Below are 16,890 nucleotides of genomic sequence, written 5' to 3' on the forward strand. Positions count from 1 at the left end.
ATACTGTGCCCACATCTGCCCTGCTCATTCCTTCATGCTCCCTGCAGTCTCTGTCAGCCCTTGTGTTTCCCATCATCTCCATTCCTACTATAATGTGCCTGCAATTACACCCAGCTATACACACTGCTGCTATAATGTGCCTGCACTCACACTAAGCTCTACACACTGCTGTATAGAAAGGTTTCAGTCACTGTCCTGCTGCACAGCTCAGTGATTCTCACTTCCTGATTGGTCCATGCTGAACACACCCCTTCCCCGTTGCTGTCATGTGACCACACAGACCTCTGACAGCAGCCCTGCTTGTCTATTCTAGGCTGTTGTAGTACGCTACTGCATTATAGGGATCTGTAGTTCCATCCTGTATCTACAAACTGCTGCTGTTTCTTCCGGTTTATGCACTTACTATGCATTATACTCCACATGCTGATTGCTATACTGTATAGTAACTTATAATATCACATATTCAGCTGTTTCTCATTGTTTGTTTCATCTATTTTACATGTTATCCAGGAAAAAAAAAATAGGGGGGGGTGTGGAACCATTTTTGGGGTGTGGAACAAATTGTCTGCATATCAGTGATTTCCTATGAGAAAATTTGCTTTGGTTTAAGATTGGATTTGGCTTACAGTCCTGGAATGAATTATACTCGTAATCCAAGGCACCACTGTGTGTATGTGTGTATGTGTGTATGTGTGTGTGTGTGTGTGTGTGTGTGTGTATGTGTATGTGTATGTGTATGATGTGAGGATATATATATATACACACACACATATTATATATATATATATATATATATATATACACATACACATACACATACATACACACACATTTCATCTTGTCAGCAAATTCAGATTTTCATCCTGAAGCAAAAGGTTGCATTAGAAATGAACAGGAGAATCCACACATGACTAGGAGAGACAAGCGCTGTAGGGGAGTCCTGCCCTTTTGGTCACACTCCCTGTGGTTGCTGAGGCGTGAACGGCCATGCATTTGCTCAGTAGCTGTCTAAGGTTACCGTGGTGCTCATGTGCTCATTCAATTCAGGTGGAAAGTTGTGTTAAAACAAACAAGTGGCTGTCTCCATCTGACAGGCATTAGTGTTGCAGAGATAGATTGTTTAAAACTGAGCTCTGTGCAGAAAAGATGCCGTCTTATAGACACCAATTTTATGGTTAGACCTATTTTATTGGACAGTACACAGCATCATGAAATGGGTTGTCTGGATTGGAGACTCCACTGCACCCCCAGCAACAAGATGATTGCAAAGGGTGCCCAACGGAGCGTTCACATGTGGCACACTGGTCGCAAGAGATTTCTGTGACTGAAGGCCAGTTCCATTCATCTAAATCAGAGAAGGGAACCTTCGGCCCTCCAGCTTTTGCAAAGCTACAATTCCCATCATGCCTGGACAGCCAAAGCATCAAATGCTCCTTTGGGTGATAATTGGCCGGTGTAAGAGTGACAGCGATCAGAAGAGGAGCGGGAAAATGCCCAATCCTCGGCTGATCAAATCTTTTGGACTGGCTTTAAAATTTATCGCTATCAGCGTGGCCGATAGCATAGGGAAACTGACAGCACGGATATGCATGTATTGGTGCTGTCAGTTTCCAGATCACACAAGCATTGCATACATACCTAGTGCTCTGCTGTGTGATCTGGCATTCGGCTCTCTTGTCCTGCTCTCTGTGCACAGGCAGTATCTTTAGGCAGTTGCTTCCTTGAGAATAATCAACACTGGAGAAGGCAGCCAGCTGCTTGATCATCGTGTCATGTAAAGGCAGATCATGCTGATCTATGCGTGTTTGCGTTCTTGCACGGCCCCATATTGGCATGTGTAAAAGGACCCTTTGTCCAATATGTTTGGTTGCTGCATATAAAATCACTGAAGTTGCTTTTTCTGCATCTAATAATGTTTTAGATTTTTTGCACCGTAAAGGGGGGGAAAAAAAAGCATAAAAAAAGAATGACAGCGTTGCAACAAAGTCTCAAAGTTGTTAGGTTTATCAGAAACCTTGAAGACTAAGCACTAATGTTAGAATTGTGTCCCTGTCCATTGTAAGGATCCTTTTACACAGCCCGACATGGGGCTGTGCAAGGACGCAAACGGCGCAGATCAGCAGGATCAGTACTCATTTGCAGTGCCTTTGCATGGCACAATGATCAAGAGGCCGGGCAACCTGAATGATCCTTGCATCATCTGTGTGACCATGGAAACTGACAGCAGAGATATGCATATATCGGTGCTGTCAGTTTCCAGATCACAGAGGCAGTGCACACATATCTAGTGCACTGCTGTGTGATCCGGCATCCTGCTCTCTGGCTCTCCCGTCTAGCTCTCTGGAGGAGGAGGCAGCAGCGGCCTAAAGATACTGCTGTCAGCAAAAGAGCAAGATGGGAAAGCTGGAGAGCAGGATGCCACAGCAGCACAGTAGCACCTCTTGCCTTTCAGCCCAGCAGAGAACTGCAGGAGGCCCCATTCATTCTCAACTCCTGCACCCCCACAATTAAAAAGTGATGACATACCCTAGCAATATACCATCACTTTATCAGATGGAAATACCCCTTTAAGCATGTTATACTCTATATTGCGCTGTATATATATATATATATATATATATATATATATATATATATATATATATATATTCTAATATATAATAAATAATATTTTAGACGTGCTTCCTCATATTCTTCAGTGGATCGGGCCTGCTAGGTCTGTTTTTCCATTTACGATGTACTATCGGGTAAAAGCCCTTTATGACTCGATGCCAACATAATTTATTCTGCTGCCAGAGAAGACTATTTCTATTACAAAGCTTTCTCTGGTTTAAAGGCGCTTGGATTCAGCAGACACTCATCAATGAAAAAATAAAAATAATTCAGTCATTCCTAAATTAGGTTTCTGAGCCGCTTTAAATGAGCAGCAAAGCTTTGTACACGTCTGTTGTTTTATCTATAGCAAAATGATACGGTCTGGGGATTAAATTAAAATTATGACGACAGTGAATTTTAAGAGAGAAGAAAAAGCAGCTGCTAGTCTCTTTCACTGCCTGGTAGGAGTGTATAATGTGCACAGGCTATGTTCCAGACAGTGGGAGGTATGGTGCCTGAGCATTGTGCATATGTGGGTCATTGTGGTAAGCGAAATACATGGACCTCACTGATGATGCTAAATAACTACTGGACCAGAGGGCAGGCAGACGCCACCAGGGACCCCGCCCGCCTGCCCAGATCACCCGTGATTCAGGTAGCATTGAAATGATGACAGTTTAGATTTAAAGGGAATCTGTCAGCTGCAAGGAGTTTGTATGTATGTATGTATGTATGTATGTATGTATGTATGCATGCATGCATGCATGCGTTTTCTCCGGCCTCCGACAAAACAGATAGGCAAGTTAGTATTTTATTTTTGTCCTAATGGGGACAGGGACCAATTTGAGTGATGACAAGCTCTGTATAGTGTAGCTGGTGCTATATAAAGGAATTATTATTATTATTATTATATTGGGACCTGCCGTTAAGACTGGTAAACCTAAATCAAAAACTGAGGATCACAGCATTCTTTCATGTTAGGGTAGGTTCACACTGCGTTTTTGCAGTCTGTTCAACATATCCGTTTAATGGGGGAAAAAACTGATTCAAAAAGGCATGCAATTATTTGTATCCCTTTGGATAATTTTTTTTTTCATTTGCTTCCATTAAAAAAAGACTTTTTTTAACCACATGACCCTGTAACCACTTGAAAACGGATCTGTTAAATGGACTGCAAAAAAAAAAAAAAGCAGCAAGAACCTATCCTTATGCTGGGTTTACACGTAGCGATAATTCGCCCGATCGTACGATGAACAATTTCGAAGTAACTAATTTTTTTTTTTTTCATAACTATCAGAGTTTAGACGGAATGATGTATCGTACAGAAAAATAGTTTTGCGATCGCTTAAGCCTATCTCGCACATAAGTAAAATCGGTGAACGACTGTTTACACGGAACGATCTGAGAATTTTTTGCGAACGACCAACGATGATTTGAGAACATGTTCAAAGATCAAAATGAACAATTTCTCGCTCGCCGCTTGATCGTTCGCTGCGTTTACATGTACGATTATCTTTCGAATTTGATCATTATCATGCAAATTCGCACTATAATCGTTCCGTGTAAACGCAGCATTACACGGACCAATGAAGGCCTCATCAATATTGTAAACGAACGGTGCTCGTTTACTGGGCCTATTACATGGCCTGATAATCGTTTAGCAAGGGCTGCACAGATATCGTTCGAGATGTCCATGCAGCCCTTGCCCAAACAGTTAATACATTACCGGTGTTTTTCTGCACTCTGCATGCTTGCCGGTCCCCACAGCTGCAGCTTCAGAGCGGCCTGTCTGAGCTGTAAGGCCGCTCAGCCAATCACAGTGGGGACGTATACAGATCACAGAACAAAACCGGGAATGTTGACGGGTAATGTATTAACTGTTTATTCAATCGTCAGCCGTGCATCGCTATGGTCGGCTGCTGATGATTGTTTCTTTAGTTCTAGACCAGAAATCATCAGCTGATCGTTGTCTTTATTACACAGAGCAATAATCATCGATTATCACTCCGTTTAATAGGGCCCTTACTCATAGAAGACCATCCTGAACCTCATTCTGTATCCAGAATCTAGTGTCTATAAAAGAATTTGTGAGCCCTTTATATAGAGTAATCCAACAAGAAAGGAAAAAGGTGATGGCACTGCCTGGCTCTCCACTAGATGGCGCTATCTCAGGCTGGGTCCGGTATGTGGTGGTGCTCAATCCGAAATAAACATGCTGTATGAACAATGAATAAAGGATAAAAGGAGGCACTCACCAGCAGTGTATTCAGACCATCCGGCTTTTATTGCTGTGCGCAGGGGGAGCGGGGGAGACAAGGTGGGTGACCGCAGTTTCGCGGCTTAGTGCCGCTTTGACGAACCCCAGGGTTCGTCAAAGCGGCACTAAGCCGCGAAACTGCGGTCACCCACCTTGTCTCCCCCGCTCCCCCTGCGCACAGCAATAAAAGCCGGATGGTCTGAATACACTGCTGGTGAGTGCCTCCTTTTATCCTTTATTCATTGTCCTTTATATAGAGTGATCACACTTATGGCAGCAAAAACATGGAGGAAACACGCAAGCGGAGCATTTCTTCATCTACGCAGAATAATACTATCAGGAAGACAAAAACACCCGAACAATAACATGACAGCTTGGTGACAACGCCAATGGCTGAACTTTCCGAGGTCAATGTTGCTTTTAGCATAATGGCCTATAAAAAGCTAACTGTACGAGGACCACACATCAGAATGGCCACATTAGCAGCCATTACACATCCATTCCACTCTGGATATATCCAATCCAAATACTTTCTGTGAAGTATTGCATATTTCATTGTGTATTACAGCACACTAGAGATACGCCTTCTGCATGATGGGTTTCGCTCCACGTTGTACTTTACACCTTGCTGGAGATGAAAATGCCATTTCCTACCACATAATTATGTTTGTATTGATACAGAACAGAGCTATTCATTCCAAATGAACTTGGAGGAGAAATTTTAACCTAAGAAGCTATTATTTTTTTTCCAAGGCAATATATTCCCAAGTATGGAGATTCTGTCTGAGTACTTTAGAGCGCTGGTTCCCGTAATGTGCTGACGGGTCATTTTATGTGACAGCTACCTGTGAATCTCTCAGCTCCAATGCAATTTATGGTAGGAAAATCAGTGTATTATAGCCGCCCCTCATGTCTTATGTTTTATTACTTCAGAATGGACTGAATTCTGTAAGTATCTTATCCATACTGCTCAATATTTGGGGCCGAGCAGCTTTGAAAATCATTTAGGAGCATTTTGCATTAAAAAACAGCAAAAACTATAATCCTGTGAACTCCCTGTCCTATAATTCCTACACCTACTTTAGGCCTGGGCGACGACCCCTACTGGTGGCCATACTGCTCTTCAACATTCCCTGAAAAAGCTGTGACCAAGAAATTACTTAATATAAAAAAAAAAAAAAAAGGTAAAATTTATTTTATTTTATGTTATTTTAAAACAGACAATTGGTATCAGAGTTGTAGTAAAAAAAAAAGTGACTTTTTTTCAGACCCATAAAACCAACAGGATATTTCTAAGAATTAACTCAAAAGGACACCAGCATGTTTCCGGTACGGAATGTACCCTTAAGGCCCTATGAAACAAAGATTATTGTGCAAAAAATTGTTATTTTGTTCAAATTTAAGTGATAATCTTTCGCTGCAGGCAAGGATCAAACGACTAACGAACGTTTACATGTTGTTGATCGTATCTTCAGAGTTGACCATAAAATCATTGTTATTCGTTCATAGATCTTTCTGTGTATGCATACATAGTTTGTTCGCTATGGTGAGTGTTTGTATAGCCATGAATAGGGGGACGTTCTATACCAGAAACGCGCTGGCATCCTTCTAAGCTAAATGTTGTTAATGTCGTTGGTTTTATGGGTCCAAATAAAGTCAAGTTTTATTCACTGCAACACTAATCTAAATTGTCTGTTCTGGATTCTACACACATACCACTGGAGTGGGGGGATCACACAACGGTGGTGATGTGGATACGGTGAGCTGGCTTCAGTTTGTGTGTACTAATTTTATCTTTTTACTGAATTCTTGCAAAGTATTCATGTACTTTACAGATTGCAGTAAATCAATTGTAAGGGTTTCATGTACTTTACAACAGATGCAGTAAATCAATTGTAAGGGTTTCAATATACAGGGTGTCTCAAGAGAAGAGACACCCATAAGGCAGATAAATCCAAGACAGTAGCATTCAAAATGGCGACTGTGTTGTTGACAAGGCCTGACAGGTTCCCCCCTTCTTTTGCAACTTGTGTCCAAAATTACTGTCTGCCAAACCAGTTTCAATGTATATGAGTATTTCCCTGTATTTGTGATTTGCACTCTATGACAATGGCAGCTTTTTTCCTTGCTGGAATACAAACAGAGAAGTTCAAGTCCCCACACTGAACTGCATATGCATTATGATTTTGAATATCTTCTATTCAAAAAGATCTTACCCTCTCAGAAGTTTGAAAAGCATACATCCTAGGGAAAACCAGTCAGCACTGCTGTCATACGCTGTGCCCTTCTGAAGGACCTCTGGCGCCATGTACCCGTGCGTTCCTCTGGAATTAAAAAAAGAAATGCAAAACTTATCGTCTTTTACATTACAACTGGTATTACAGTCACATGATCTAGAAATAAGAGTACATGTTTATACATAGTAGACTTGGTCATCATAATACCCCTCCGGGCAGGTCCTCAAGCAAATTCAATGTTCGACCTGACAGGATCCATATAACCATAAAGGAATCTTCTCTCTTTCCACAGGAAAACAATGGGATTTAAAGGCATATTCCAGGAAAAATGAACTTTTCCCCTATCCACAGGATATGGGAAGAGTAGGAGAATGCGGGGAGTCAGACCTCTGCCAATCTCTGTATCTGCCCCGGCTTCTGTATTCCGAATAGAGTCGCAGTTACGGCACGTGACCTGCAGCCCTATTCATTCGCACGGAGCGACGGAAGAGTGCTGTAATCTGCCTTTTCTGTTCCTCCATAGAAATGAATAGAGCCGTGTGTCACGTGCCGTACCCACGGCTCAGTTCATAATACGGAAGCCGAATCCAGATATCCCCCTCCAGTTCATTTTCCTCTGAAAACCTAATTTTTTCACATTTTCTACAAATTTGGATTTTTAACCATTGTTTTAAGATTACATTGGGAGGAAAGTTGCTACATCCCAAAATATCTATGTAAAAAGTTATCATACAGCCATTGCACACGTGTGTGAGACGCCGTGGTCCCAGTGACCAGCTGCCCAACCCTGATCTGTAACAGACACTAGGAAATTAGAGCACATCTTGTGCTGTTAATTCGGCTTTGCCTCTGTAATCCCAGAGGACCTACTTACTGTGCTTTGTGGATTAAGGAATACCGATAATCTCCCTGAGACCTCAACTAATATGTTGTTAAATTATTGGGGTAAGAGGTATTCTCGTCTCTCTTCATCAGTGGAAAAAGTAATCACTACTCAACCTATATTTTCTATTAAACAGGCTCAAGTTAGTTGTCAGCCGACAACTCTTTCTGGCCCAGGGCTGGCTTTAAGGGTGTGTGACCTATATGACCGCACAGGGCGCATAGCTTCTTCAGTCAAAAAAGGGGGATGCCAGCACCCAGCAAGTGCCAGGGCCGCCCCCGCGTGTTGTTCCGACCCTTTTAACTATATTAAAGTCTAGTGACATGCTTGAAGTTAAATAGGGCGCCATGACTGACAGAGCGAGAAGCCAAAGTCTGAAAGTCAGAAGTTAGGATTAGGATTGGGCACACATCAAGGAAATGGTGCTCAGAATCCAATGACAAAAGGAACTCGATTCTGAACGCATTTAGAGAGTTACATATTCTCCTTTTTAGGTCTCAACTAAGACAGGAAATACAGGTAGGGCCAAGCCATCCACAGTATGTATAAAAATTAAAGAAGTCTGGCCAACATGAAAAATCGTCTGCAGGCAGGGGGGAACATAATAAAAGCAGTTCTACTTACTCATCCCCGGACTCCCACAGCACTGCCTTACCACTCATGGACCCCTACTGGCCTCCTACAACCCGGCTGATGGACTGCCTGCTCAGCCAGTCATAGACTGGAGCGGGACACCACTACAGTCACTGACTGGCCGAGCGAGCAATCCATCACCCAGGCCTGGTACTTTCTCCAGGTTCGTGACGACACCCAAACCAGAGAGAAAATTAGTTCCGGTTGTGGTCAGCGCTGTGGGGGCACAGTAAATAAAGCTTCTAGAGCTTCTTTATTATGTTGCCCCTGCCTGCAGTCAATTTATCATATTCACTGGAGTTCCCCTTTAAAGGAAATTCATCAGCACCCTGGCCCTACCTGAGGGCGCTGTACTATGCAGGCCTCCAGAAAGCATGGTACCTTTTGGTAATCTGTCCGTGCAGTGGATTATGCACAATCTCTGGTCTTTTACTGTAATGAAGAGTCAAAGAGGAGTTGTGGCTCAACGTTTGTGCCTCTCTAGTAACACCTCACCCCTCCTTCCTCCCCTTCATGAATATTAAGTGCAGATAAAGTCTTCTATAAAAGAGCAGACTAGGTGGTCTTTTTATGCCGACAATGTTCTTATGTTTTTAAGGCTGCATTCACACGTCCATGATATATGGGTGATATACAGTCACGTAGTGACACTTCATCTCTTATTGGAATCCCTAAATCAATAATCATGGCCTTGCCAGTACAGTAGCATAGAGCTTTAGCAGCTCACTACATCATAATGAATTATGATGCAGAGAGTCCCGTAAGAGGTAAAGTGTCAGTCTGTGATATACACCCAGCATACGGACCGTATATCACCTATATATCACGGTTGTGTCTTGCATTCTTTAATGTGACATGGACTCTCTAGCTATAGGAAGCATGGTAAGCGCCTTATCTTGGACCAAACAATACAAATGAAGATGAAATTGTTTCTAGCACTGATATATAGGGCTTCATTTCTTATCCACCTATTTTATGGGTGTGTAATGGTTATTACGCTCTGGGTTTTCTTTTAAGACATATTAAAAGACCTTCTGTGAATAGAAAGAGTATTGGAAGAAAAAGCAGGTGTCAGCCATTCAATTTACACCGGGGATGTTACTGATAAAGTATGTTTGATACCAACAATTTCCAACCTGAAAAAGCCAGCGCAAATGAACCTGAAAGCTAACAGTAGTGTATGAGCGTATCTATTGTTCAGGATGAAATTGCCACAATGAATCACGTCGGATGAGTCATAATTATTAGTACTATTTAAAGGCAGCAGCGATTGTTGAAGAGCCGAGCCTTTGTGGAGCCGAGATTCCTGAGCAGCGCTTCAATGCCTCTATCCCGCCGTAATGAGGGAGCCATTGTAACCCTCATATTTTCTGAAGACAATTACCTGCCTTGAACACGGGATGATCCTGCCTATACATTTTACTGTATAATTTATTCATCTGCATTTATGGAAAGTGTTTTCTCATTTTCAAAAGATCAACCCAACCATTACAAGGCTGTTTTCTATCTTTCTAACTGGCAATTCAGCATAGGTATTTAGCTATCATCAGCGAATAACCAGGGCAGCCGGGATATACTGATGGTATAATACACAAAAGGCACTGACAGCAATATAAACACTCTAGCCTATACCTCATTATTAAAGATTACTAGGAATACAGGGAAACCTTGGATTACGAGAATAATTTGTTCCGGTAACATGCTTGTAATTCAAATCCCTTGTACATCAAAGCAAATTTTTTCCAATAACTAAGTGAAATGGAGACGATTATATCCACATCCCAAAAATAAGGTAGGTAAGGTTCAGTAAAGAAGGGGTTAATCAGTTAACTCTCACTTCACACACAACTCCCCAAATCGCTGCAAACCTGTTGGTGCTGGTACTAGTGCCGGCTGCCTGCCAGTGAAAGGGTTAATTCAGGGGTCAGAGGGAAGCAGCAGTTTAGGCAAGATGGTGGCAACCCGTGAGCAGCAGCAGCGATAGACGTCTGGGCCACGATCCTGGGGAGTTGACGCTCTCACAGATGGGGTTACATCTGTGCACGCAAGACCTACGCTGTCTGAACACCAGAGTAGGAGGGCATTGCAGCCTAGCTCACACTCAGTCCTCCGGCAGAAGAGGGAAGAAATAAGGTAGAGCTGCTCGCTTCCACAGGAGGATCCCACAGTACTGCAGGGTCCCTGACGCAGATGGACACCGGAGGAGAGACGGAAGGAGTCTGATCACCAGCAGAGTTTATTAGGTAGCAGTGATTTTAAATGAGAGGGCTTTCTACCCAGTACAGTATCAGGATGGGGACATGAGGGGGGAGGGTGGGGTGTAATGTGCTACTTACACACTAGCATGTGGCTTCTTCTTGGAAAAATCACAAGCAAGTCCCAAGTCTGATATCCTCACATGGCCATGTTCATCTAATAGAATATTTGCTGGCTGCAAGTAAAGGAAGAAGTTCGATTAATTCAAGACAATTATATATAACCATTTAACAAGCAATTCATAATATCTAATGACTCGGCCCTACAATGGAATTCACAGTTATAAATCCTAAAAAAAAAAAAAAAAAATCTTAACACTGCATGTACATTGCTGCCACTCAGACTTTTGGAAAGGGTGCAATGTATTAAAGGGAACCAGTCACCATGAAAATGCTACCTAAGCTATTGCCATGATGTTATAGAACTGAAGGAGCTGAGCAGATTCATATATAACTTTATGGGAAAAGTTTCAGTGTAACTTGTAATTTCTTAATTGAAATCTCTGAAGTTTCCATGTTAAAGAGTCCAGACGATTAAAGGACACTGCCCACTGGACTCCTATACACAGAATGAGCAGGGATTTTAATCAACATGTTAGAAGTTATACTGAATCTTTTCCCACAAACATACAATATATATCAATCTGCTCAGCTCTTCCTGCTCTATAACATGATGGCGACAGATTAGATAGCATTGTCTTGGTGAAGGCTTCCCTTTAAGCACACAGACATACATCCACAGTGAAAGACAACTTTATTTGCTGCACCATCTGCGAAAAGTAAAAATGCTAAATTAACTATATAAAAATGAATAAATGAATGTAAAGATTTCAGTGTGAACAAATACGGTAAACTGGAGCAATGGTGAGAATTCCTATTAAAGAGGGAATTTTTTATTTATTTATTTTTTTACTTCCTGCTGAAAGGACTAAAAGCGTTCCCAGCAGTGAAAGTGCATAATGGAGGTTTGCGATGTAATGGACTGAGGAATAGAACCAAGTGAATAAGAGCTTTACTTTAAAATTCAACAATTTTGCCTAATTCTGGAGAGGGAAAAGTTTCCCTGTGACCCCGATGATCAGTGCTGTGTGTTCATCTCGCTACAGACTGGCGGCACAAGGTTTTTTGCATGCTGCCGATAAGGCGGCTATTTATGTGTCCCTTTTATTCTTGGCTCAGATATGGCTTCAGAAGGAAATAAAAAAGTTTGTAGTTTGGGGGGAGGTCACATGGTTTAGTGATTCTTGGCACAGAACCTGAATGTCAGTCCGTTCCCTTAAGGCCACGCAAGACAACAGTGGCCAGAATAATGAATTTGCGCTGCAAGCCTCCTGAATGACTAGTAGCTATCATGGAAAAAAAATTACAAAGTAGCTTCTGCATTTAAGATAAAAATTTTTATTAGTATATGGCAGAGTTGGGGAACCTCTGGCCCTCCAGCTGTAGCAAAACTACAATTCTTATTATGCCTTCGGCTGTCCTGGCATGATGAGAAATGTAGTTTTGCAACAGCTGGAGGGCCAGAGGTTCCCCAACTCTGCCATATAGTATAGGAGTCTGAAACTCCTTGGTCTCATGCGGAGAAGGGATTGTAGTGTTTCTTGAAGAAACAACCTCCGTACATTCTGGCAATTCATGGCTGGAAACAGAGGATGCATGATGGATATAGATTAGGGCTGCCTATAGAATTAGCATTTTATGATCAATCAGGACTCTGTAAAGCCCCCCTGGCGGAAGCTTTGTTAGCACTCAGGTTCAACTCAGTTCACGTTATGGATTCAAGATTCTATGTTACAAAGGATGTCCTTCATACCTGTCCTATCCTGTCAGCTATTAAGACAATTTATTCAACCTTAAAGGAAAAGTGTGGTGATTTTACAAAAATTGCCAGCCGGCAGGGGAGGACATAATAAAAAATCATTACTTAGTAATACTTACCTCTCCCCATGCCTGCGAAGTGATGCGTCACAGGCCCTGGGACCCCAGCCGGAAGGCGGTTTCCCGTGAGTTCCGAAGATGTCCCGCCCTATTCACTGACTGGCTAAGCAGGCAGTCCATAAGACGGGTTATGACGTCGGCTGTGAAAGAGATCCCAGAGCCAGTCGGGGGTCCCGGAGCGGCAATCCAGTGCTGCAAAAGCACCGGGAGAGGTGAGTAATGATTCTTATTATGTTCTCCCGGAAAGAGTAGGAAGGCTGCTGTAATCTGTAGGTAGTCAGCTGGTCCACATACTTAATGGGTTCAGCAGCCTTTTGACCAAAGTGTATAGGCACCTTAACCTGATGCCCTATCTACCTGATGCCCTTTCACGGTCTAGTATAGCTGATGGTATACCTACTTGTTGTGCCTCAAAAGTCTGTCATCTAAAAAGGACCACTTAAGTCTGTCAATATATCATTTTCTTTTAATTTAGGAAAGTTTTATGTTTATTTCCGGCAGATTTACATACACTTATTGTCGATTTACTAACCATGTCTGACAGAAGTTTGTCAGTTTAAGGTTTTTTTTTTTTTGTTTTTTTTTTAATAGGTACACTTTTTACTTTTTTGCTCTACAAAGCAATTTAATATTCCCGAACAGTAAATTTGCTGGGCACTACCAAAATATGGGAGGTGGAAAAACACTCTCACATAACTAGGTAGATTTGACCTTTACATGTTCCATATAGTACTTTTAAAAGCAGCCATATTGGTTGTCATCAAGATTTCATAGAAACAGATTCTGTGCACCTAACAAACAGCTCAAACAACTTATACCGACTTGACGGCAGAGGAAAACTCAAGGTCTTACATTCAATGGTGATCGGAAAAAAAGACCAAAAAAAAAAGTTGTTCTGTGTAAGGTACATCTAGCAACTCAATTTCCTCTGCAATGTTTAATAAGTATGAAGAAGAGACAACTTGCATTGTACTATAGGCAAGCAGGAGAAAATCAGGACACGGAAAGCTGTTTAGTAAAATCATCTAACAACTCTGGGGAGAACCATAGAGCGATTTGAGCAGCGATAATATAACCCAATGCTTATGTTTAGGAAGCGAAATGCAGCAGATGTACTCACCGGAACAAAAGCTCCGCTGCAGTCTAGGCTCCTGAATGAAGCTGGACATTAAACGGCTTAAACGTTACTTGCAGAACCACTATGAAAGCAATTACCCCATTTCTCTAAATTACACGACAACGACAAGCTCCCTTATTGGAAGCAGTATGCAGAAAGTGACAAAAGGCAGGTTCTGCCCAATCCTAGTTAACAACAGACTGGCTCTATGCCAAGAAGTCGGAGAAGGATTCCTTCTACAGATGCTACAGATTTCCTGCAAATACACTAAGAAAACACTGCACTCATATGCTAAAGAGGTTATCCAAGATCAGTAAAGACACGGACTGGATCCACAGATTGGATTCCATTAAAATGAGAAATCTGGCGAAAAGTTTTATTAAATTATTGTATTGTCATATTGTTATACAAATCCCCAATATACACTTATTACAGGAAATGCTTATAAAGTGCTTTTTTTCCCTGCACTTACTACTGCATCAAGGCTTCACTTCCTGGATAAAATGGTGATGTCATGACCCGGCTCCCAGAGCTGTGCGGGCTGTGGCTGCTGGAGAGGATGATGGCAGGGGGACACTGAGGGACACAGGGCACTGGAGGGAAACTGAGCATCCCTCTGCCATCATCCTCTCCAGCAGCCACAGCCCGCACAGCTCTGGGAGTCGGGTCGTGACATCACCATTTTATCCAGGAAGTGACATCACCATGTTATCCAGGAAATAAACATCACCATGTTATCCAGGAAGTGACATCACCATGTTATCCAGGAAGTGAAGCCTTGATGCAGTAGTAAGTGCAAGAAAAAAAATCACTTTATGTGCAATTCCTGTAATAAGTGTATATTAGGGATTGGTATAACTTTTGGGTGACAATACAATACTTTAATAAAAATTTTCGCCAGACTTCTCCTTTAACTTCCATTAATAAACAAACAAACAAACATCAAAACACATTCTTTTTTTTAACAAACACACATAAAGAGAGTGCGTTTTGTTTATGTTTTTATAATGGAACTCACAAAAAAGGATCAAAATGGATGCACACAAATTCATTTGTTTTTTTACTACTTTTTTCATCTTTTTTTGTGAAAACTGATGGAAAAAAAAATTAGTGTGAACCCAGCCTATGTTCCACACAATAAATGTACTTTGTCCCACATAATGAAGGACAAACATAAGGACACTAATAACATCCCTGACAAGTGCGACATTGTTTTGAGGAGAAGAACAGGCACAGCCCTTGAGAGAGAACAGACTAGGGATGATTGACTTTCAGAGCATTCAGTTTCATTGGAACAGTTGACAGGCCCTGGGATTTATCCAGTGAAATGCCCTGAGGGATTTCTGGCCTTCGCACTGGCATCGTAAACAGTGGTTTGGTTTTTAAGGAGTTCAGACAGATTGTTACAACTGCAATATAAACCTATGCCACACAGCTGGTGAGCTTAGCGGAGGGCCCAGAAAGAGAGAAGAGCGCACAGCAAGAGGACATAATGTGTTTGTTATCCTAATAGCAACCACAAGCTGAAAGGATCTTTATATACTGCCAGTTTCCCGTAGTCTTATGTTGCTGATCCGGACAAATAGATACCGAAAAGACGAGTGAAACAAAATATTCATTACAAGGCAGGAGAAAAATAGATTAGTATCAGAATTCGGATTTTGCCTGGCATGGACCAACAGCTGCTGAGCGCACCCATAGGGCGCCTATATTTAAAACATACATATTAACATCAACCAGAACAGAAATTATGGAAAACCATGTTACGATTCAATCCCTTACATCAAATTCATGTAATAAACATGCAGAGCAACGGGGCACTACGGGCCCTGCACCATTGCCCCGGGTATTCATCTGCATAATGTGTAAAGCTGGATTCAGCCAAAGCCAAGAACACATGTTAAAGGAAGGCAAAGTATAAGCACTCTCATATATAAGAACTGAATCCTTGGCGCAGCCATATAAATTGTTTGATTAGAAAGGAAAAGACATGTCTGGCACTACTGGATCTGAACAGGTGGATAGGAGTCTGAACTATGCAGTTGGTAATGGCAACACGGGTGGTGCTCCATATGTGCCCAAGTGGAATATAGAAATAAAAATAGAAATAAAAATATAGAAATAATAGAAAATAAAAAAAAATAAATAAAAAATAATAATAATTTTTGGAACCAAAAAGGGCGAGCGCCATATTCTTTTTGTTTCTACATCAGGACTATAAAAAATTATAATTGTCCCTGTCTAAACAAGGGTGCACATGGGCCGTAAAAAGGGCCAAAAGGCTGGGCTCACACACAGTTTTTTGGGAGCAATGTGTGTTGGGGGATGCAGGAAGCTGATTAGTCCCAGGGGTCAATCACTGCAATGTGGAAATGCAGTCTAAAATGTTAAAGTAGGCAGCAGAAATAAGGGAAATCTTAGGAATCTAAGAATTTCTACCATATGTTTTACCCCTCAAAATGATATGCCATGTGAACACACACCAAGGCTAGTGTTTAGATCCCTACTTTTAGTACACATATGATGTGGTTAGTACCCCTAACTACATACGGACACTTATAGTCATAGTTCTATAATACTGAGTAAACGTCTACCTTCAAGTCTCTGTATACAACAAAGCGATTGTGCATGTGTTCCAAGCCCAAAATTATTTCAGCAGCATAAAACCTCATTTCCTTCTCGGAGAAGACACCATGTTGTGACAGGTGGTAGTGCAAATCCCCACCTGTAAGTAAGAACAGAAACAATAGGATAAATTCATGATGGAGGCTTTGTACTTGAGAACATGTAGATATGGCAAATGGCCACAAAACGGATGAAATATACAAGTTGCATGTACATAACTCGCTTATGCCCAAGAACATCTCCTTTCCAAACCTTCTATTAGGGCACATTGAGATGAACAGGATTGACTGCAGATAGCAACGTAACTAAATGACTGAACACAGACTCAAATCTGCCACAGAATCTGGATG

The 16,890-nt window shown here is 41.7% G+C and overlaps 1 protein-coding gene across 5 annotated transcripts in view; it reads right to left on the reverse strand.

Annotated features, from left to right (window-relative positions):
- GRK3 (G protein-coupled receptor kinase 3) overlaps window positions 1-16,890 on the reverse strand; it is a 223,985-nt gene that overhangs the window by 21,225 nt on the left and 185,870 nt on the right. For all 5 annotated transcript variants that reach the window (XM_069961332.1, XM_069961331.1, XM_069961333.1 and 2 more), the window contains 3 exons: window positions 16,510-16,640; window positions 10,942-11,036; window positions 7,069-7,176 (listed from right to left, as the gene is read on the reverse strand). In XM_069961332.1, the coding sequence (XP_069817433.1) occupies window positions 7,069-7,176; window positions 10,942-11,036; window positions 16,510-16,640 (334 nt within the window). The remainder of the gene's footprint in view (window positions 1-7,068; window positions 7,177-10,941; window positions 11,037-16,509; window positions 16,641-16,890) is intronic.

This window comes from Dendropsophus ebraccatus, chromosome 3 (assembly GCF_027789765.1).
Source record: "Dendropsophus ebraccatus isolate aDenEbr1 chromosome 3, aDenEbr1.pat, whole genome shotgun sequence".
Classification (NCBI taxonomy): domain Eukaryota; kingdom Metazoa; phylum Chordata; class Amphibia; order Anura; family Hylidae; genus Dendropsophus; species Dendropsophus ebraccatus.